The following is a 23,620-nucleotide window of genomic DNA, read 5'->3' as shown; positions in this document are numbered from 1 at the left end:
TTCGGGTGGTTAATTCTAAACTGCTTTCAAAGTAAACCACAACAAGAATCTTAAACGTAATCTGTAAAAAGTACTGCGAAATGGATTGCTTCCAAATCACCTCTAATTTAACTACCTTTAGGGATTTAAGTTGTGGGCGTGGGCAATTTTTTATGTTTACCTTTATATTAACATGTTTTAATTCTAGTATGAGTTTTCGGTTCGCCGCCTTAATCGATTGTTAACGTTGAATAAATAGCCTTCTGAAAACCGAGGCTTAACCTTTTATATTCCGTAAATAGGTACTTCGTAAATATGCCTCGAAAAACCGATAATTTCGGAATTAAGCGCATATTTTAGGAAAAAGGTCAAAATCTGATCCTTAAAGAGGTCGAAATATAAGCTCTCAGCATAATTTGCCCATTAGACGGTCATACTTGTTATCATTTTTTTCTGGTTAAAGGCCCATTTTGATTCTCTACAACATAAATTTGAAAGGACTTTAGGTAATTATAAGCTTGTTTACTGTAACTTTTACGAGTTTCAGGGTTTTCGGTGGTTTTTGGGCCGTGAATTATTATTTATTTTTAATACAAAAGTTATAGCACAAATATGGGCAAAATTTTTTTTTACTGAATTACCGACCATGGGTATATGTATAACATTTTAACTGTCACTCCTAAATCAGTGTTTACAAAAAAATGCAGAACCGTAAGTAAAAGGTCTGCTTTCATTATTATACCTAAATGTTTAGCAAATTGTACAGCAGCAAGTAAGAAGAGAGTTAAATAAATTAAAGAAAGTGGACGAAATAGAGCAAATTTCTAGCCATTTGTCTGCAATTTATGTGAACGGAAATGGCAGTGAGCTCGCGGTCATTGGAAAAGTTACTGGTTCATTCGAAATTTTGTAGGCAATAGGGTAATTGTATTGGTTTGGAAGTCAGAAGGAATAGCTGAAAATAGGGAACTGTGAATAAAGTAAATTTCTGCTACTTTTTTTCGCTTCCAATACATATTTTGGAATGTCTGAAAGCTTACTACAACAGCTTACCAAACTGAGCGATGATGGAAGATTTGACGGAGACAGATTATTTCAACTGACGGAACCATTCATAGTAGAGGACATCTCACTTGACCGTCCCACTATTAATTGAGTCAATATATAGAAGGTGACTTGTATGTTTACTGCACCGATATACATACTTATTTATTACCTATATGTGTATGCAGCTCAAGTAGGTATCTGCTGCATTTGTTGATAGCACAAACACTTAGCTCCTATTAAAGTAATACGCATTACGCGCGAAACAGGTCTCGGTCCATACCTATTCATAGAATATTTTAACTTGTCGCTAAGTCCCAGAGAAACAATAATTATCTAAATACTTGCGTAAACAGTATTATATTACTCAAGTGTATATTGTATCCCGCTATCATTAATTGATAAGAGCTGCTCGAACGCTGTTAAGTTTGGAATTATTATATGTGTTCCCCTTGCGTAGTGATGTCGGAAAAGTGAAATAGTTTTATTAGTTTTTTTTTCTGTGTTTTTTTTTTAAATAATGTTGTCCCTCGCGCGTGTCGCCAAGGAGGCTCGAAGCGGAAGGAGGTTTTACACCGTGGTTGGGTTGGACAGGCTGCCAGCATCTATTAAAAACAAATTGAGATTCGAGGTATGTTGTGTTTAAATTAAGGTCACATTGCGTTAAAAGATAAGGTACTTTTATAAATATTCAGCAAATTGCTACGTTACCAGGTTAAAGGTCGTGTGGGAGAAATAGTATGAGTATTCGGCGAATAATGGCTAATCAAGGCAAGAAGTAATGATTTACATTTTACGATCTCTCTAGATTTTAAACTATCTATAAAACTGTGACGTAAAATAAGAAAGAATAGTTACCTATATATTATTAAACACTATTCCATTCATAATGTAAGCAGTATCTCTATGTACGGTGGCCTGCGCCTAAAAGTATACAGGCGGAGTTTTTAAAATAGCGATCCCTGATGATGAAGGGACCAGCTACATCTGTTATAAATCCGGGGATGTGTTGTGTGTGATGTGTGTAGCAGTGGTGTTTATGTGGATGTGCTTGAGCAGCATGTGAGCTTGAGATCGCTATTTTAAAATCGCCGCCTGTATACTTTTAGGCGCAGGCCACCGTACGTAAGTAAATAATATTATGTATGTCATAAGTTAACTGGTCCAAACCTCTATTATTCAATCAACTAGTTTAGTAGGGTGTAACAAAGTCCAGTTATAATTTGCCTAAGTGATATTGTGTCGGGACTAAAGTTACCCACTAAATTGGTATCAATATCAGAACTTCCGAATATATACAAACTTAGTTTGACGAGTTTGCACTGACATGATATTTAATGGGATTCAGGGAGTTTGTGTTGTAATAATTTGCATTATAATTGAAACGGAGCGGGTTCCGTTAAACTGATAGACTTATCCTAAGATTATGCTTTCTCACGTAAGAAATGTAAAAGTCTATAATTATCTGGATGTTCACTTATGAAATCTTCTTCTTTTCCTAAAACCAACAAACCATACTATTTGTATACCACAGTTAGTGCTATAAAACATAAATTAAGAAGATTTATGTGGTGTTCAATAAAGCAATATTCTATTCTATTCAATTCTAAGAACATACCGAAATAACCTAACCAACGTTAAAAATCCCCATCATTCAACACAAGTCGCATTACTTTTGAAAGGCTGAACTGATTTTCATGAAACATGGCTAAGAATACGTCCCACGGGTAACATTATTTATTACAAAAAAAATAAAACTAAAAACAGTCCAGTCGTTTGGGTGTCACGCTACCACACACAAATACACAGATACGTTAAACTTATGACACCCCTCTTTTTCTGCGAAGGTGAAAAATAGAGTAACATAATCATGCTTGCTTCACGTGACGACTAGCGACTGTACGAAGTGTACATCGATTACCTTTTATTTAAATTGTACGTAATAGTCATAACTTTAATTTTATCACTTTATAAGCCATAGATACCTACCTAATGTGTAAATTGTAGCTCAGACTCGAATTGTAACTACTGTTTGGTAAATTCATATTTAGATTTCATTTATAATGTAGGTAAGTAGGTTATTAAATTTCATAATATCATTGTTATTTCTTAGTTAACGCATTAAAACCACGAAAAAGGATTGCAAAAGTAAAATAAGATTCTACACTGTCTAGAAATAATTGATTGCAGTTGGAAATTCTGATTGAGATGCACAGACCTTCCTATAACATAATAGAGTTAAAGTTTCATATAATAGAGCTTTGTTTCATAGAGTTAAGTCTACATCGGATCTCCAAGTCACGTCTTAAGCGGTATCATGTGGCTTTGCCAAGCCTTTATAAAGATCAGATTAAGATCGATCAAGGATAAGGATAACGCTGGCAGTTCTAGAGTTGCCTATTACCATACAAGAATAATTTATTATTAACTGGAAAAAATATGTGAAGTACAACGGAGTAATATCAGGTCAATCAGTATAAGCAGTAGGTAGGTATAATTAATATAGGTAAAACTGTACTTTTGTGCCTTGATAAACTTGTGTACCGTCAATGTAAAAAGTTGTGAGTGTTATGAGCACGTTATGAGTCACAAATTAACAACAACCTAACAGTTGAATATGAATAATGTCATCTTATTAGAGGTACTTTCAACTTGTAATCCCCACCGGCATCAAAAAACCGGCTGGTGGAACAAACAGAAGACCATGACAATTTAGAAGACCATGACAATTTGAATGACTAATGGTCACCGTACGGTTATCATCATCATCACGACCCATTACGTCCCCACTGCTGGGGCACGTCTCCTTCCAATGAAGGAAGGGTTTAGGCCTAGTCCACCTCGCCGGCCAAGTGCGGGTTGGTGGACTCCAACACAAGCAAGCTTGTGCTGAGAGAGTTGTTGGGTAAGTGGGCAACCCGACTGTCAAATGTTTTCAAGCCGCCCGAAGGCCTCTGACTAGGCTTAACGACTGCTGCCGAAGCAGCAACCGGGACCCACGGCTTAACGTGCCGTCCGAAGCACGGAAGCGTCCAGAAAAGTACGGTATGATACCGTAACGTAAAGGGATCGCCTCTTTTTCTTCTGTCAACCAGTAAAAAGTGACCTTAAAAGTGTTAAGTATAAAATATTCTCTAGTGCCTTTAGGGTAAAGATTTGAAAAATCATAGGTTGTATGATAGTTTGAGTAATTCAAATTCAGGCAGCTGACCGAACCCTAATTATCTACATACCAATGACATTGTTCATCAAAGTCTGTGTTTTTTTATTTAATAGAGGCAAAAACCACTATTGTTCCATGTATTCTGAAATGCTCCATCTCAATGAATAGGAGAACTGGTTGTCAAGTCCACCAGACTATGGTCATAGTAAAAATATGGAAGTAAGCAGACTGGGTACCTCAGAGACAGAAATAAAGAAGAGACAGAATGAAAGTTCCACTTACTTTTGTAAGTGAAATTTAGTGAAATTTTTTCGACACCCTTTTTTATTTAATTTACTTACTATTTGATTAAAACATTTACGTTATGAATTGGTTATATTATGGTGCTCTGTAAAATGTAATTCAATATTGCAGACGGCGTTATTAAGCTAGGCTTTTCACTTTAGGAGTAATTTGTTGCTATTCACTAAAACTTTTTCATTGCTCGTGAGTGTAATAATCCGATTTTCTACTGTCTTTTCTATACTACGGTATGGTTGAATGGGCACTCAATAACTCTGTGGTTGCATTGTTCGTTGTATACATGCGGTGTAGGATGTGGCGGGAGTTTGTGGTCTGGAGGGTTACTCTATACTGACGAAAAACGAACGAACGAGAGCTGTCGTGCAATAGGCTCGTTTAGTACAGAGAGATAGAGTGACCCCCCTGCAGCCTTACTCCCAGCGATTAATAGTTGCTATCCAAAAAAGCCAATTAAAACTCAGTTCAAAAATATAGGCCGATTCAGTTGGTACCACCACCTCGGTTTTGACTGAGCCGCGGACCAGGGACAACGTAGAAAATATATCAAGAAACGACTAGTGATTATTTTTGAAACGGTAGCCGAAGTAAGCCGATATCAGGCCGATGTTGCGATCGTATTTCAATAGAGGTGAAAGAAAGAGATGTCGCTCTATAAAATTGTATAAGATCTTGTGTTTTTTCTCGCTCTGACAAGGAAAAAATTGGTGTGCGTTCGAAGTACTAGCGAAGCTTGAAATAAGAAATCCGGTAATCATCAGTCCATATTATGTTTTTATTTTTTCAATGTTAGTAAAATATTAATTAAAATACTTATTAAACACTAGTTTAAAGTCATCACTCATGCCATTTTTTACTTATTATTCACAAAAAACTTAACGTTGTAAACGTTAAAATTTGAAACTAGGGGCTTTTGAACGCATTCAAACTAAAAATCAAAATACTCTGTGAACCTGTGAAATTCATTCATACAACATACAATAACAATGATAAAACAGAATTACAAATGGAATTTCCTTATTTAAATAGATATTTGTGCACTAAATACATAATAATATGACGTAAGTATAGTATTCTGATGGAGTGGTTAAGTTGCAGACTCAGATCGACTCGATTTATAAAATAGACCGATAAAATATTACGATAATTTGTTACAAAGTTATAGATATTAAACTATCAATCATTGTTTACAGAAAGAAGAAGAAGACGTTGCGTGTCACCGTATAGCCAAGGAAATATCTTGTGAAAGTTTTAAATCAAGGCGGAAATTTATTGAAAAAATACTCAACATAACCTACAATTACAGTGAAATACTGACAATATCTTAGTACCGTTATAATATTTCTGAATAATAAGTGCAAACCCATACTCTAAGATCGTGCTTTCAACCACATACTTAATACAATTCCATAATCATATCGAAATCCAAAAGTTCGTAAGTCGTAAGTGATCATAGTTTAGGTATGTACTTATTAGACTCATGCATTGTAAACTCTATAAACGATTACTCGTAATGTATTAATCATATTAAAAGTTGAATGCAGCTGTTTTATTTTTTATTCTTTATGTTTAAAGCAGTTCTAAGAAAAAGCAGTAATAAGAGTTGTAACATTATGCATGGACCAAGTGTCTGCTTATGTAAAAACACAATGTTATCATGTAAGTAAACCCTGCTTTAAACATAAAAAATGTATCCACCTAATCTTCATAAAGCAGATAATGCTAACACCCTGATTACAACACCAAGTAGAGCGGCCCGAGACAGTGTCCTCCGCTGAGCACTCAGCAGCAGCAGTTAAATTGTGATCCACGGAATGGTTTAATATCGGCCAAGAGTACTGTCTTGCCACTCTGCTCAGTTGGTGAAATAAGGTAAGGTATCCATATATTAAAAGTACAACTTACAATGTTACATACTTATACAATTCTTCCATGTTGCAATGTTATCATTGCCGGACTCTTGAGAAGGAATACTTCCTATCAAGCCTTTATAAATCAATAGGATCATGAATGACCTCTTAGTCAAGTGCAACATCAACAGGTAAATAATGAAATGAAACATGGTTTTTGCTGTATTTTGTGTTTATTAAGTATCATATTAAATCACATCACAATTATTATTAGTGTTCTGAAATATCAAGCATAAGGTTCTCTTCTTATTTATTAGCTAAAAAACTGCTTCTTGATTATCTGAAATAAGATAGAAATATAGATTAATAGTAATTCTATAGGTTAGGATATAATAATAATATATTGTACAGTCAACCAAAGAGATATGTATGCCACCCCAACGCAAGCCCTTAGATATTATGACCACTGATAGGTAATATTTATGTAACATGGAAAATAATGATAACTAATATTAAGGTAAGTAATACTTAAGTTAGTAAGTATAGATAAAATATTATTATTCCACCCATGAGGATCAAATTTTTGTTACTGGGGTGGCATAAATATCTATTGCTGACTGTACTATCAAGGTATTGATACAACTTTATTTAGTAGATTTTCTATTCTATTCTGAGAGGTGGTGAAGCTCCTGTACGTGGCTCTCTTGAGAGGAACCTTTGTACATATCCCCTTAATTTTAGCTCAGCCAGCCTAGCTCCCGAGTAAAATGGAGCAGCAAGCCTGGGTGTTCCAATAGCTGAGATAGGCGTTCTGTTGGTCCAAGAATAGATAGTCTTGTTTCTGTAGTAGGTGGAGATTGAGCCAGCATAGGTATATTTTTTTACTACAAAAGATACCCACCGCAGCACTACAGTTTAATCCTAAGGTACTTAGAAAACAGATGAATCAAATAATATTTTATAGATATAGAATCTAGATAAGCAAGCCAAGTAAATTATTTTTCATACTGTCAGTGCATCATAAAATTTAAGTGTTTGTGCTAGGGTTTTTTTGCCACAAATAAGTAAATTGAAATCAGCTTAAGTGACTTACTCAGTAGCAGAATGATATGCCAATTTAGTTTCTTATGTAGGTATTAACTTCATAAGATCTTAATACAACTTGTTGTTAAGTACTTCAGATAGGCACTTGAATATTTAGTCTTGGTTATAAATTCCAGTCTGGAGCCAGTTGCAACGCAGTAAAAACCTACAAATACCAAAATTCTGGTTAGTATCATGGGGTTTAGGTTACAGACATTATGATAGTATAGGAAGGTTTATCTTATTATTATTATTAGTAGGTATATATTGTTAGCCACTGGACTTAGCTGGAGTGAGACCAAACATAGGTGGTTTAAACAAAGATAGGTGGCAGATTTTAAGACACCTCTGGGGTGCCATAGGACTACAACAATGGTAAAATAAGGTTTGTCTTTGTTTTGAAGGATATTTCCTTTAAGGCTTCTTCTTCATGCCTTAAGAACATAAGTGTTAAGGCGGTCATCCACTGGCGAGGCGACGGTATAGATTGTTGCTTGTTGGCTTGTCGAATCTCGTTGGTGATCCATTAGCGAACCAAACAGTCTACACTCATCATTGGCAAAGTCGTGGCGTGCTTCCAGACCAAGGGTCTTTGTCACTTTACTTCAGCAAACCTTCTTTTTGTAACCTCGTTGGAGGTTTTTTAGACCGCGGACTGAGAGGTTATTGGAGGTTTTGCTCGCGAATAGATCACCGCCTTTAGTTGAAGAAACTTTCACATGTACCTCTATTATGTTCGTGGATACTCACCTTATTTGTTACGCTAAAATCAGCTAGTTTCATGGAGCTAAAGTCTTCAATCAAATTGTCCGTCAACTCCTTTGAATATCCAGGGAGACTGGTTTGCAATCCTCACGTATCCTCAGTAACTACTTTCACATCACTTTGTAGGTGTAATTAGAGGCTCTTTTTCTTACTAAAATAGGAAAATTAGCCATTGTAATGGCTTTGCGTTGCAAGAATAGGAACTTTTTTCAAAGGGGCGGCTCAGTGCAATTTTGACATTATAATCTACTCTGTGTGATGAGCTCGTGGTGCGAATTTCTGGCTTAGTAACGCTATAATTTTCACTGAACGGTTTGCGTGACGTCATAACACAATGAGCCGCAAAAATGTGCGGTGGGAGTAAGAAATTAGCGATATTTGTGAAATCGATTCAGCCACTCATCGCTGGGAGTAAGGCTGCTGTAACGTGGCAATTGCTGGATCATAGGCTGTATGCTATGGGCATGAGTCATTGATAGCTAATCTATGTATTTGAGTAGGTATTTGTGTAGTAAGCCCCCAGTAGGTATAACATGAACCATAACATTGCATTTTTCTAACCAATTCATTACTGGTCTCTCAAACGTTATTGTGAATGTGAAAAGAAAGAAAGAAAAGGACGTGGTCCTTGTAAACTAATGAAATGATCCCTCGTATGTACATCTACGGGCTATCGGCTCGTATTTCCAATCTCATAGAGCTGACAGCAAGTAATTGAGGCATTAAATCAGAGCACATCTCTCTGAGGCGAATCGCCATTGTCCAATTACATAGTGTGAGTAGTGTGACAACGATCGGCCTGCCTTGCTAGATTGCAATGGAGCTATGAAATAGGGCTTAAATCACATCACAGGACACTACAAAGTCATAGTCGTAGATTTAAGTTTGTTACCTTGTTTATCTGTCAATTTAAGCAACGGTCAAGTTGAGCAGAACTTGGGCACTTGGGCAGTGCAGTGATTGGTTGAATTTAAATTCATGCTAACTTTGTTATATACAGCATGAGTCCTATATAATCCGTAAATATAATCCCTTTTCCAATTTATTTGCGTGAAGAAACAATAGGTATTTATCTTTTTACCTCCTTTTTTACAGAACATAAACATCGAAAAGCGCCATCTAGCGAGTGCGGACAGGAAACAGCAAACCTTTACCGATAGATCCCAGCTGAAGTATGCTAGAAGGCTGGTAGTGAAACTTGGAAGTGCAGTAATCACCAGGGAGGATGGCAACGGTCTGGCGTTGGGACGCCTGGCCTCTATTGTTGAGCAGGTACCTAAACCTATTTTTTTCAGCGCCATTTATTTAAGTATTGCCTGAGCCCACTTTGTATAGGCCTGCTGGTAAGCATTGCTTTTAGCGCACTGTACCAGCAACCTTTTTTAAAAAAATTTTTTTATGTTTTTATAATGAATGCTTCTTTATCTTTATATTATAAAATTTTATAATAATTAGTAGTTATTAGGTAAGTATATTCATATTCATGATCATGACTGGTGCTTCATATTTGAGAGTATTGTTTAGTGACAATACTCTCAAATATGAAGCCATAGTGCCATTAGATTTTGTCAGATATCATTACAACCATTAGCATTCCACGACTGAAATGACCGAGGTGGCCCTAAATTATGGGATTTCAACCGCATTCCGAAATACAGCGTAATAATTACTAATTAATTTAGTAGTTTGCTGGTTAATTTACTAAGGAAAGGAATATAATTATTAAAATAATAAACCCTAGACAATGATAACCCATGTTGAAATAATGAGCAGACGAATTGAGAAGCATTTCCTTTTTTCGAAGTCGGTTAAAATGGAATGACTTGCATTTAAACGTAACTGTTTTTCAACGTTACTCTCCAATAAGAACTTGTCGACATCTTGGCGTAAATGCAAAATCGAAGGGGAATAAAAATAACGAGTAAAAATGTAAATTCAAATCTGTGCTGAATAATAAATTTCATTTTATTAGCGTGAACTCGAAAGTACTTTGAACTTTGATTCCATTCATTGATGTTTTTATTACTTGACTCTTTGGAAGATTTCAGTTTTTTTGCACAAGAGAACATTACATGTTTCTATATTTTTTTTTGTTTGTGGCAATAATAATAAAATAATAATATATACATTTACATTTTATCTCAAAATTCCCAGAGTTCTGTCCGACATAGGTATTGAAAATCATGCAAAAATTTGCTGATTCATTAAAAATTATGGTCGAGTAGGGTTTGAACAAGAGCTAGGGGCTAATTATTATTAAACATTTATTTCCAGATATATCATCCATAGTAAATTAGTAAAACGTGTCAAAAAATTTGTTAGTCAAAATATAAAAATCATAAGTACATGCAAAAATTAATTTAAATCAGATCAGAAACTAGGTTACCTACCTAATAGGGAATATAAATAAATAAAATAAATAAATATGTGGGGACATCTCACACACGGCCATCCGACCCCAAGCCAGGCGCGGATCCACCCATATGGGCAAGGTGGGCATGCCCATCACCTAAATGAATTGCCATATCACATCATGGGAATTTAATATTGTAATTTAGTTATTTTATCAATTTAGAGGTATGATTTTTTTTCATAATATGCTTGTCATGATGATTTCTGGTCATCCTAAATATTTTTTTCCACCTCAAAAAGCCTCCGGATCGTTGTTAAAGGATTCGAAAACCATACAATTTTCAGTCATGTGAATAGTCTGTCTACGGCTTACGGCCAAAGTTAATATTTTACGTATAACGAGTAGTTGATCTCGATAAGCCAAATAGTTTTTATGATCAAGTTATTTAAATCTTAACATAACTTTCTTATCCGAGCCTACAGTTCCTAATATGGAAGTTTTAGATAAAACATTAAAAAAAATTACTGGTTTTTTTGTCATAACTCAACGCGAGGTAATAAAATAACTTTAATTATACCTACCTACTTTGTGCAGGATCCCAAAACAACGTTATGTACCAAAAATGCAGCGACACCGTTATTACTGCTATTAAGATAGTATCTATTGTTAAACCTTAAAATTGTGCTGTAAGTTTTCCTAAAATAAATAAATAAATCTATACAGGGTGTTGCAAAAAGGGTAAGCCGAAACTTCCGTGTGCAGCATCTTATATCTAAGCTCGAAAATGAAATCAGAATGTCAAAATTCGCGAACATAAATATTCATTTTTAACCGACTTCGAAAACAGGAGGAGGTTCTCAATTCGTATGTATGTATGTTTTTTTTTATGTGTGTTCACCGATTACTCTGCTCAGGGGTGGTCCCATTTTTTTTTCAGAGTTTTATTCCACCCCTAAAGGTGGGTAAAGGGGTAAAAACAGGGTATGAATTTCTATTATGGGCACCTATTAACCGATTCTAATGAAATTTAGAACGTTAATATAGTTCTTATAACAAAAAAAATATTATGGTCACCTTGAGCTGATCTTATGATTGAGACGGAAGGTAGTCAAGGGAACTCCTTAACGGTATATAGCAACTACCTCGTGTTTAGGCTTGAATGATTCGTATTGACTACTAGGACTTATTGGTATCATTTGCATTTACTTTTGATTGTCAATAAAATTATTGTAAATAAACTAAAAACAATAAAATAAAATAATAATATAAAAAACGACTTCAAAAAACCACTAAAAAGTAAGAAATAATTTAAGGTTTGCACCAATTCTATGTGACAGTACAAATTGTTTTTTTTAATTATTATTTTATCCATAAAAACTTTGTTAGTAGGTAACGTGACTTTTTATCATCGATAATGATATTTTTTTCGTCTAAGTATGTATATGCATGACTGTAATGAACTAAATATTCCCGCCTGCATCGCTTCGTTTTAAAAAGTTTTTGCATTGGGAATTTTGCAATAAAAAGAAGCCTGAATTTAAGCTAAATTTAAGTAAGTTTTCTACACCTGTTTTCTCGTGAAAGATAATGGATATAGAAAAATAAACTCATAAACTTTAGCCTTCCTAATACAGTCACGAGAGTCACGAGCACAAAAAAAATCCACTTACATAATGTCAACACCGAATGACTAAATTTTTTTTTACCATTAATTTAGAATTTGATCAAATTATTTTTAATTTTATTAGTTAGGCTTTCTTTTAAATTGCTGTGGTATCATTAAAAAAATCTATTTGGCCTATAGATAAAATAAGCCTCATGAGAATTTAGTGTGTATAGGACATGTTGTGTACTTAGTAAATATTCCCGCAACACATTTTCAATAACTGAAAATTTCACAGTATTGAATTATTTTAGAATGTTTGATCCAGATGGCTTTTGGGATGCATAGATTGCATTTAGCATAACCATGATAAAATAAAAACTACCTACCAAAATAAAATAAAAACTCAAGGCGAGGCAAAACCACTTTTTTTGACTTGCCCATCACCTATTTTGGGGTCTGGATCCGCGCCTGCCCCAAGCTAGGCAGAACCTGTGTTATGGGTGTCGGACAGCTGATATATCTACACAAATACATAGATAGATAGATACTAAATATAAATACCAACACCCAAGACTCGAGTACAAATATCTGTGTTTAAACAAATATCTGCCCCAGCCGGGAATCGAACCCGGGACCTTCGGCTCAGTAGTCAGGGTCACTAACCACTACGCCATTCGGTCGCCATATGCAAGTGATTCAAATAAAATTCAAATATATTTTTTTAATATATACTTTTTTATTTCTGAATCATCAATCAGCCTCCATCAATATTTTTGATTACTTATAATAAATTTTTGAGCGGGTAAATAATTGTTGACAAGTACAAAAAAACTTCGGTAACTTTAATACGTGTAATAATATTTCAAACGTGACGGTATTTCTTAGTACGGATGTGACGATCGATATGTCAATCTCAGAATAATCTATGCCCATAGAACATATGGGCATAGATTATTCCTTTTATTATTTATTTCCTTTGATTATTTAGCGTCGGCGCGACTGGCGAGACTCATTATTCTGAGTCGTGAAACGTCGACGATGACGTCCCACTTCTTCACACAAAGTTTTGGGCGTTTATAGTGGACGTGTCGGTTATAAATTTTTAACTTTCTGTAAAATACCTTAAATTACTTTTTTTTGTGTTGATTTTTTTTTACTATATTAAAGCGATGTAAAGCTATCGAATAAGAATATTAAAAAAATACATGCATATTCCCTATTAATACACTCACGGGCAATGAAAACGTTCCACTCACAAAATTCCAACACCAAACAAACCATTAAATGTACTTCAATGTTATATGTATAGTAAATTATCGTAGCCTTTTCCGTTTAGGAGTTATTTGGTACTTTTCTCAGTGGAACTTTAGATAGATAGATAGATAGATAATTCTTTATTGCACACACAAACATAAATTACACAAGGAAATGTACAATATAGACGGTACAAATGGCGGCCTTATTACTAAGAGTAATTTCTTCCAGACTACCTCGGAGGAGAGAAACTATACAAGAAAAGGGGAAAATGCAAAAAATTACAAACAGAACATATAACAAGGAGAAAATTACAAATGTATATACCTAATCTATACCTAGTAATAGGTAATACAAATAAACTACATACATCATACTTATATACTTAAATAAATACATACTATTATAATTATATATAAATATATTACGCTGGTAAGGATAATTTATTGAGATAGTGCTTGTTCAGCAAAGTTTTAAAAGATGCAAGCGATGGCGCAAGTCTGATATTGGTGGGTAAATCATTCCACAACAATACAGCCTGGACAGTAAAAGATTCACTGTAAAATTTGGTTTTGTGTTCTGGAATATTCAGCCTGAGATTCTGCGATGAACGAAGGGTACAGCTGTGGGTAGAGCAACGCATCCCAAAACGCTCCTTCAGGTATGCTGGGGTACATGGATTGAACAGTTCAGAGTAAAGAAGTGAAAGAATGTGGGTATTCCGGCGAAGTCGAATTGGGAGCCACTTGAGTTTAGTACGGTATTCGGAGATGTGGTCATATTTCCTTACGCCAAATATGAACCGGATGCAAAAGTTTTTAAGTCTCTCAAGTTTGTTTAGTTGCTCCTCGGTGAGATCAGGATAGCTGGCATCGGCGTAGTCAAGAACGGGGAGGAGAAGTGATTGTGCTAACGCGATCTTGGTGGAAGTAGGTAGAAAGTTACGCAACCTTTTAAGTGAACCTGCTGACGCAAAAATCTTCCGGCTTCCTTTACATTTCCCGTGAGTGAACCTTTTGCCTTTCACCCATTATGGAGCGACTACAATCGATTCCCTAACTCCCTTACTCCCTCCTACTATTTACAAGCCTACTGATTTTCCCCTATACTTCCAGGTACTGACGACCGAATGGCGTAGTGGTTAGTGACCTGACTACTGAGCCGATGGTCCCGGGTTCGATTCCCGGCTGGGGCAGATATATGTTTTAACACAGATATTTGTTCTCGGGTCTTGGATGTGCCCGTAAAATGGCAATAGGCCCGCCCCCTATTACATTGGGACTAACATAACACTCTGGCGAAAAGTGGGTGCAGAAATGCACCTCTGCCTACCCCGCAAGGGAGTACATTAGTACAAGGCGTGAATGCGTGTGTTTTTTTTTTCCAGGTAGCAGAGTGCCACCACGAGGGGCGCGAGTGTATCATGGTGACGAGCGGCGCGGTGGCCTTCGGGCGACAGAAGCTCACGCAAGAACTGCTGATGTCACTGTCGATGAGGGAGACCCTGTCGCAAAGCGACCACAGTCGGGAGGTGAGCTGCTGTAGAGTTGAGAGTGATGATTGTGTGCTTTTTAAATTTTCCGTGTTATATTTGTATTGGTAGAGAGCTTCTACAACCATAAAATAATAAGAACTTTAGTAGGGGCTACCCTAATGGACCCTACCTCAGTGGCGTATCAACTATACTTTATAAATGTCCGGCGCATCCTGGGTAGTTAATGATTGAAAACTTATCTGACTAGCTAATCCTTTCACCACTGTGAGAAAACGAGGTCCAGCTAGTCACCGACACGCTAAAAAAAACTTGACCATGATCAACTCTTGTTTTTCCAAAAAAAGTGGTAGCACAGAAAGTGGTCCAATTAGGATGATATTTTTGATTGTGTCCACAGGACGCGGGCAGCACGCTGGACCCGCGCGCCGCCGCCGCCGTGGGGCAGTCCGAGCTGATGGCCATGTACGACGCCATGTTCTCACAGTACAACGTCAAGATTGCACAGGTATTCTTATGTAGGGGTGAGAGAATAATGTGTCGAAATCGGTTTAGGCACACGAGATAATCGCGAATTGAAATTCGCAAACAAATTAGCTTATACAGTTCAAACTGACAATATATTTTTGGGGATAGTTAATAACAGGTAGATATCATTATACCAGCTACAAAGTCAAAAGTTATCATAAACAAGATAGAGGAGAGCTTTCAAGCTCTCTTTTTGCATTAACTCTACAAATATATCTTCTTCTTCTTCTTCAAGTGCCTCTCCACTACTGGAGGTTGGCGGTCAGCTCTGCATACTCCTCTCTATTACAAATATATACTTACCCATAACATAACGTACACTCAATACTCGTCGTTCTATTCGTTGATTCATAATTTGTGACAATAATAATATATATGGTACCTAAGCAGGAGAAACCTGAAGTTTATTTACCAGAAAATCATTCTAAAAACAATATATAAATACACACAATATGTAAAGTATAATGGGTACCTTGGAGCCAGGTAAGATTCGGGGAGGGATTTCGACGACGCATAGTGCTGATTAGCTATAAGTATTTGTATTTAATTTTTTATATAATTTTATAAACCAAAATTTATGACGAAGCATGTTGTCGATAATTTTTTTTTTATATTTAGCCATATTGTAAATTTTATGAATAAATATTATGAATAAATAACAAAACAATATGTAAATATGCATAGGTTTGCATGGAATACACCGCTTTGCTGATAATCTTTAGCTTACATTGCGGCAATCCTTCGATTATTCAAATTAAGTTATTTGGAAATAAATTATGATATTAAAATTACACACCGGAGCCCGGTGCTTGCAATTATGCAAATAGCAAGCTCGCCGAATGCCAAAAACAAGGCAGAACATGCGCCGAAATTTCCTGCTTGCTTTATAAACGAGTTAATTATTTTCATACACAATGTGCTAATTATGTACAACAGAAGCTAAATAAAATTTGTGTGCAGTGCAAACTAAATTATATGGACGTTTTGAGCAGAATGTAGTTTGTTTACGAGATTCCGCTTTAGCAGTCCTTTTAGGTGTGCAGTACAAATGTGAAATTTATTGTACAGTATAGAGAAATTTTAATGTTCAAAATGAAAATTCAGGTATGAATGATGACATACAGAATTACACAAACACATGCAGTTCAAAACTATACCATAGTTAAAATTTGTTATAACTGTATACAGAGGTTATGTAGAATTCTAGATGTCTGAATAAATTATGTAGGTAACTATGCCTTTATACGTCGCATTCTGAGAACCGAATCTCAAATAACGTTCTACTAATAAACACGAAAAGCGTTCCAAATAGTTAAAATGAACTTACAAACCCACTTAATTTGGTGCTGTTTGGTATTCATCCCTCAAAGGGGCACACATTTAGTCCTCAGCAATTTATCACGGATTCTATTTACATCCGTAATTACAATAGAACCTACGTATCTTGACAAATAACATGCTTTGTGAATATTAATTGCATAAGGCACGTTTCATTATAACATGGCATAGTAGTGCGTGGAATATAGAAGATCAGGCTGGTGTTAAGGTGGCTTATCACCCTTATCTCTTGTATTCTATTCTAATCTTGCTCATAATAAACACACAATCGCTAATTGTATATAGAAAATTTGGCATTCCTACTTGTAACCATAGGGAGTTTGGGTATTAATATTAAAAGGTTTTTACATCACCAAATAAGGAAAAGCTAGATTCAGAACAGCTTCCAGAGAATTAACGATGAATGAATGAATTAAAAAGAGACCTTCTAAACGAGGCCTTAGTCGAAGTCAAAATTATGAAGATTTAACGCGTCACAATACGCACAAATTGTGTTTCGGGAATAAGACGACGTTTTAATAAAGAGCCAAAATCAGTCTGGAATTCACAATTCTAATTGGAACCTTTTGTATGTAGCTCACGTACGTACTTCAATTGTTTAATGTAGGGATAGACTGACTCTCCTGAAAGTATTTCAGGTCAGGAGTGCATAAAATCAAATCAAATCACGGTGATTATTAAATTGCCCAAACAGAAAAAATGCTCCATTTCCATGGAGGAAACGGAATGGCGATCCAACACTTCTTTTGGTATATTTGTCATCATCACGACCCATTACGTCCCCACTGCTGGGGCACGGGTCTCCTTCCAGTGAAGGAAGGGTTTAGGCCTAATCCACCACGCTGGCCAAGTGCGGGTTGGTGGACTCGAACACAAGCAAGCTTGTGCTGAGAGAGTTGTCGGGTAAGTGGGCAACCCGACTGTCAGATCTTTTTCAAGCCGCCCGAAGGCCTCTGACTAGGCTTAACGACTGCTGCCGAAGCAGCAACCAGGACCCATGGCTTAACGTGCCGTCCGAAGCACGGAAGCGTCCAGAAAAGCACCACTTGAAATTGGTCACCCATCCAATGGCTGACCGTGTCAGTTGTTGCTTAACCTCAGCGATCAGTTAGGATCACTGAGGCCCGCTCGACTACGGACGCTTCGCGATATATTTGTAGTAACAAGTAGTGTCCTTAGTGACATGAGAAGCATTATAATAAATTTATTAAATTAAATTTAAAAAAAAACTATACGGTACAAACACTTATGACACTATTATAACACTTAAAGTTTTTTTTTTTCCAAGATTGCATTTTTTCTATACTGGACCCTTACTGATACACTCCATTTTTTCCAAAGGTGCTCGTTACAAAACCGGACTTCTACAACGAGGAGACGCGCAAGAACCTGTTCTGCACCCTCTCCGAGCTGATCTCGCTCAACATCGTGCCCATCATCAACACCAACGACGCCGTCAGCCCGCCCATGTATATCCACGACGATAGCGTAGTGCCCGGCACTGGCAAGAAGGTAAGGGTTTCCACCACATACACCTATGAGAAGTGAAAAAGTTCCAGTGACTATAACACTTAGTTACACTTAGCACCACTAATTAGCGACTGCTAAACGGAAATGACGCCGTCTGTAATATTGAAGTACATTTAACAGCGAATCAGAATAGTACGAACAAAAAACGTATATATCTTGATCAAATTATAAATTAAAATAAATGTTTGAAAAAAAAATGGGGTAGGTAATTTGGTGTCAGAATTTTGTAAATGAAACTTAATGTAACTTAATTGCTCAAGAGTGTATAAACTTACACCATCGCGTCGTGCCACTCTCTCGCATTGAACACTGCGAGTGGGAAGGAGAGGTTTTCACAACGCGACGTGTCGTATTGTGAAAACCATCGTGCTGTATTGATCCTAACTTTAATATTATAAATGCGAAAGTAACTGTGTCTGTCCGTCTGTCTGTCTGTCTGTCTGTCTGTTACTCTTTCACGCCTAAACAACTGAACGGATTTGAATGAAATTTGGTATACATATGGTCTAAACCCTGAGAAAGAACATAGGCTACTTTTCATCCCGGAATTCCCACGGGAAAACTTTTTAAGGCGAAGCGAACCCCGCGGGAACATTTAGTGTTGATATAAGTTCAGCGGCAGAAGAATCTGCACAGTTTTAATTGCTTGTTTTCCCCAGGGTATCGGCATAAAGGACAACGACAGTCTCTCGGCGCTTCTCGCCGCAGAGGTACAGTCGGACCTGCTCATCATGATGTCGGACGTGGACGGCATCTACAACAAGCCGCCCTGGGAGGACGGCGCGCGCATGATGCACACCTACACCACCCGCGACAAGGACCAGGTGCAGTTCGGCCAGAAGTCCAAGGTCAGTGCTTGAATGGGTTTCACTTGGTTTCACCAGTACTTTTTATTTGCAGTGAAAGGCATAGAAATGCTAAATAGTGTACTTAGAAAGAAGCACAGTGCAAAAAGGCAGCCTTATTGCTTATAGCAATGTCTACCAGGCAACCTTTGGATGGAAAAAAGAAGAAGAGTACAAAAAGCAGCCTTATTGCTTATTTGGTAGAGAAAGTTTAAAATAGTTAGGAGGTAGCCGCGGTGCGACTTATTCGGGTGTAGTGGAACAGCAGTACATCTCTGCTATTCAACCGATCGAGAAACCGGTTCGACAACGGCAGTCTCTCGGCACTTCTCGCGGCAGAAGTGCAGTCGGACCTGCTCATCATGACAAGGATCAGGTGCAGTTCGGGCAGAAGTCCAAGGTCAGTGGGGTCACTACAGGTAACGAAAAACGAAGCTTCGGAGTCATGCTACGTGAGCGACGACTCTATCTCGCTGTATTTAACGTGCCGATAACACGACGTGTCTCGTTCCTTTATTTGCAGCGACAGGATACTAAAAAGTATACTTAAAAAGAACAACAGTACAAAAGACGGCATTATTGCTTATAAATCTCTGCCACTGTACTTCATACATTACAGATTTTTATATCGGGAGCTAACTGCACCGGTTGCCGCCACAATGCGCTAGCCTTTATTAGGTTGTAACGGTGAAGCAGTGCATGGTTGTATCGGTTAAGAACTCTGCTTTTCAATCGATCGATGCTGGTTTGAATCCTAGCATATTGGTTATAAGCCTGATTAATAATAATATGGGGATTTTGTCTAATTACTACAAACATAATTTAAGAGAGGGCATAATAATGAGGCCCCTATGCTGATGTCGCGTAACTGTAAGCTGAAGTAAGTTTTTAGTGTTGCGACTGGTAAATGTTAAGGCTACTTTAGTAGATCTTCATAAATCATAACAGCTCTGTTAACAAAGTTTGCGTGCAGACAACAAGGCCACGTTTCGACCTCAAAACAACTTTAAAACTAAAGTCTAAGTTTAATTGAGAAACCGGGTCCCTGTTTAAGTTAAGTTGTGGGTGATCTATGACGCTCATAAAGTGTCCTCACCCTCAGTTCTGGGACTTAGCATGGTCTTAATTTTAGTGTTTTGTTTTTAAAGAGGAACTCAGCTAAACTATTTATGTAAGTTCAAGCTTGGCAAAGGGCAAAGGAATATGTAGAAGGAATGTCTTGACCGTGTTCTCGACGCCGCGCTGACTGCGTGGAGGCCGCCTCGAAGTGGTGGGATTCTCGCTCGCCTCAGTGGGACATCTGCTTCTCTTGTTTGTTTCTCGTTTCAGGATGCTCGTCCAGCGTGTCTGGCGTCTGATCCAGTGGTTCTGACTCGTCGACTTCGTATTCGCCGCACGTACTTCTGGATTCGTCGAAGTAGACGTGGCTCGATGACTCGTATATTGTATTTCCGAATTCTTAAATTTTCTGTTTTTATATGGCTCCGGAGGTCCAATTTATGGTGAAGCAATTAATAATCAATAGGTTTTACTGATAAATAACGTTTATTTTACATAGAAAATGTAATAAGTATTATACAATTATACAAAAGCGTATCGTGACGAGTTCAGATCGAATGAGTAAATTCTACAGGCCTTTTTCAGAGGATTCTTTCTGTTCTTTTGTTTTTAGTTTCCGCCGACCGCCACCAGGCGGCGTGGCGGTCGCGGCGCTGCAGTCGCGAACACTTCGTATTTTAAAAGATATTCTATATAATTCTGCTGGAGATGTTTTAAATTATATTCTTAAGCTGATTGGGCGATAATAGTTGTACTACAATTAAAATACTATGTGTAGCGTATCCTTAAAAGGTTGGTTCCTATTTTCCAAAATCAATGCAATAAATGGTGTATAAAATAATTTTGTTATAAAAAATACAAATATAATATTCCTAAGGTTTATAAAATACCTATATTTTATTTCTCAGGTTGGCACCGGAGGTATGGATTCGAAAGTGAATGCAGCTACGTGGGCCATGGCTCGCGGCGTCAGTGTTGTAATCTGCAACGGCATGCAAGAAAAAGCCATCAAAACTATAATCAGTGGAAGAAAAGTTGGAACTTTCTTCACGGACCAAGCCACTAACTCAGCAAGCTCAGTCGACGTTATGGCGGAAAATGGTAAAACTATTTTTAAAAATTCTCTGTTTATGAGGTTTTGCTTACCACTTACATTGATTATCCATCAGAATGAGATAATGTAATGATATTTTAAATGTATGATTTATTTTCAGCTCGATCTGGAAGCCGAACTTTACAACAACTGACTCCTCAAGAAAGAGCCACTGCCATTCATTCCCTAGCTGACCTTTTACTAGAGAAGAAAGACCTAATATTAGAAGCTAATGCTAAAGACTTGGATGAAGCCACCAAGAGTGGTCTAGCTACACCATTGTTAAGCAGATTGTCACTCAGTAAGAGTAAACTTGAAACTCTGTCAACTGGTTTGAAACAAATAGCAGATTCTAGCTACGATAATGTAGGCAGGGTTTTGAGGAAAACAAAACTTGCCGATAATCTTGTTTTGCAACAAGTAACAGTACCAATTGGTGTACTCCTAGTCATATTTGAATCTCGACCTGATTCACTACCACAAGTAGCTGCATTAGCTATGGCATCGGCTAATGGACTTTTATTGAAGGGTGGCAAAGAGGCAGCTTATTCAAACAAGGCTCTCATGGACTTGGTGAAAGAATCACTGAGTGGTGTTGGGGCAGAGGACGCAATTTCATTAGTATCAACTAGGGAAGAAATAAGCGATTTGCTCACAATGGAAAAACACATTGATTTAATTATACCCCGAGGTTCTTCAGATCTTGTTAGAAATATACAGAAGCAGTCTCAGCACATCCCTGTATTGGGACACGCTGAAGGCATTTGTCACGTATATTTGGACAAAGACGCTGATCCTCTCAAAGCATTGAAGATAGTTCGCGATGCGAAATGTGACTACCCCGCTGCTTGCAACGCAATGGAGACATTGCTTATTCACGAAGACCATTTGAATGGATCTCTATTCACTGATATCTGTAACATGTTGAAGAAAGAAGGTGTGAAGATTCACGCTGGAACTAAGCTGGCTGGTCAGCTGACATTTGGACCTCCTCCTGCTAAAACCATGCGTCACGAGTATGGTTCACTGGAATGCTGTATTGAAGTTGTCAAGGACTTGGACCATGCTATTGATCACGTCAATAAATTTGGCAGCTCTCATACGGATGTGATCGTCACAGAAAACCGTAAGTGGAAGTTAAACGATAAACATTCGTAAGCACTAGAAAGTTCATCATCATCATCAGCCAATAATCATCCACTGCTGGACATAGGCCTCTCCCAAGGAGCGCCACAACACTCGGTCCTCGGCCTTCCTCATCCAACCACTACCCGCCACCCGCCTAAGGTCGTCAGTCCAGCGGACAGGAGGGCGTCCCACGCTGCGTTTGACTGTTCGTGGTCTACACTCGAGAACTCGTCTACCCCAACGGTTATCGGTTCTTCGGCAGATATGACCAGCCCACTTCCACTTCAGCTTGCATATTTTGACAGCTATGTCGGTAACCTTAGTCCTCTGACGGATAACCTCATTTGTGACGAAGTTTCCCGAATGCAGCCCAACCCAGTTGGATGCGCCTTGCAGCCTCCTTGTCGAAGTTGCTTCTGCCTAGCCGAATAGTCTGCCCGAGGTATACATATTCTTGCACAACTTCGATTGTTGCCTCACCAACGGCGACCGGCTCCGATTTGATGTGAGCATTGTACATGACTTTCGTCTTGTCCAAGTTCATACCGAGGCCTACACATAGGGAAGCAGCATTTAGGCCACTTAGCATCCAGCTGAGTTCCTGCAGAGATTCTGCCATAATAACGATGTCGTCCGCGAAGCGGAGGTGTGACATGTACTCGCCATTTATACATATGCCATGTCCTTTCCAGTCCAACGTCTTAAAGACATCTTCCAATGCATTGGTGAAAAGTTTCGGAGATATCACATCCCCCTGTCTCACTCCACGTTGCAGTTGGATAGGTCTTGTCTTGTGGTCCTGTACTTGGAAAGTCATAGTAGCGGCATTGTACAGACATCTCAACACCTCGATATAGCGCCAATCGATTTGGCATGTCTGCAAGGATACCAAAACTGCCCAGGTCTCGATGGAGTCGAAGGCTTTTTCATAGTCCACAAAGGCTAGACACAGAGGCTGATTATAATCTTTGGTCTTCTGTATACATCTACACAGTAAGGCAATCTGCCTTACTGTGTGGATGTGGTCTATTGTACTAAAGCCTTTTCGAAACCCAGCCTGCTCTGGGGGCTGAAACTCGTCTAACTTTTAGGCAAGACGGTTCGTGATAACCCTTGAGAACAGCTTGTATACATGGCTTAAAAGCGAGATCGGTCTATAGTTCTTCAGAAGGGTTTTGTCACCCTTCTTAAAGAACAATAACACGACGCT

At 37.7% G+C, this 23,620-nt stretch overlaps 1 protein-coding gene and 2 long non-coding RNA genes across 5 annotated transcripts in view; 2 read left to right on the top strand and 1 right to left on the bottom strand.

Moving 5' to 3' along the window:
* The window catches only part of LOC105390761 (delta-1-pyrroline-5-carboxylate synthase), a 30,046-nt gene that overhangs the window by 5,526 nt on the left and 900 nt on the right, over positions 1-23,620 (top strand). The window contains exons 1-8 of one of the 2 annotated variants that reach the window (XM_011562117.3): positions 1,309-1,654; positions 9,280-9,456; positions 14,785-14,928; positions 15,290-15,397; positions 18,097-18,267; positions 18,945-19,133; positions 21,098-21,290; positions 21,404-22,408. In XM_011562117.3, coding sequence (XP_011560419.1) covers positions 1,544-1,654; positions 9,280-9,456; positions 14,785-14,928; positions 15,290-15,397; positions 18,097-18,267; positions 18,945-19,133; positions 21,098-21,290; positions 21,404-22,408 — 2,098 coding nt within the window. In that variant the 5' untranslated portion in view covers positions 1,309-1,543. Of the gene's footprint in view, positions 1-1,308; positions 1,655-9,279; positions 9,457-14,784; positions 14,929-15,289; positions 15,398-18,096; positions 18,268-18,944; positions 19,134-21,097; positions 21,291-21,403; positions 22,409-23,620 lie in introns of those variants that run through there. The other variant, XM_011562118.3, reaches the window with a different exon arrangement.
* On the top strand, positions 4,899-6,025 carry LOC125490365. The gene is made up of 2 exons (XR_007267631.1): positions 4,899-5,547; positions 5,680-6,025. It is a non-coding gene; the product is annotated as an uncharacterized LOC125490365 (long non-coding RNA).
* On the bottom strand, positions 6,458-8,306 carry LOC125490364. 2 transcript variants are annotated; one of them, XR_007267630.1, is made up of 3 exons: positions 8,170-8,306; positions 7,430-7,585; positions 6,458-6,676 (listed from the first exon to the last, which is right to left on the bottom strand). It is a non-coding gene; the product is annotated as an uncharacterized LOC125490364 (long non-coding RNA). The 2 variants fall into 2 exon arrangements; XR_007267629.1 differs by lacking the exon at positions 6,458-6,676 and having other exon boundaries at positions 7,422-7,585.

The sequence above is a fragment of the Plutella xylostella genome, chromosome 23 (assembly GCF_932276165.1).
Source record: "Plutella xylostella chromosome 23, ilPluXylo3.1, whole genome shotgun sequence".
NCBI lineage: Eukaryota > Metazoa > Arthropoda > Insecta > Lepidoptera > Plutellidae > Plutella > Plutella xylostella.
The sequence above is the reverse complement of the archived record's forward strand: the minus strand, read 5'-3'. Positions and strand labels throughout refer to the sequence as shown.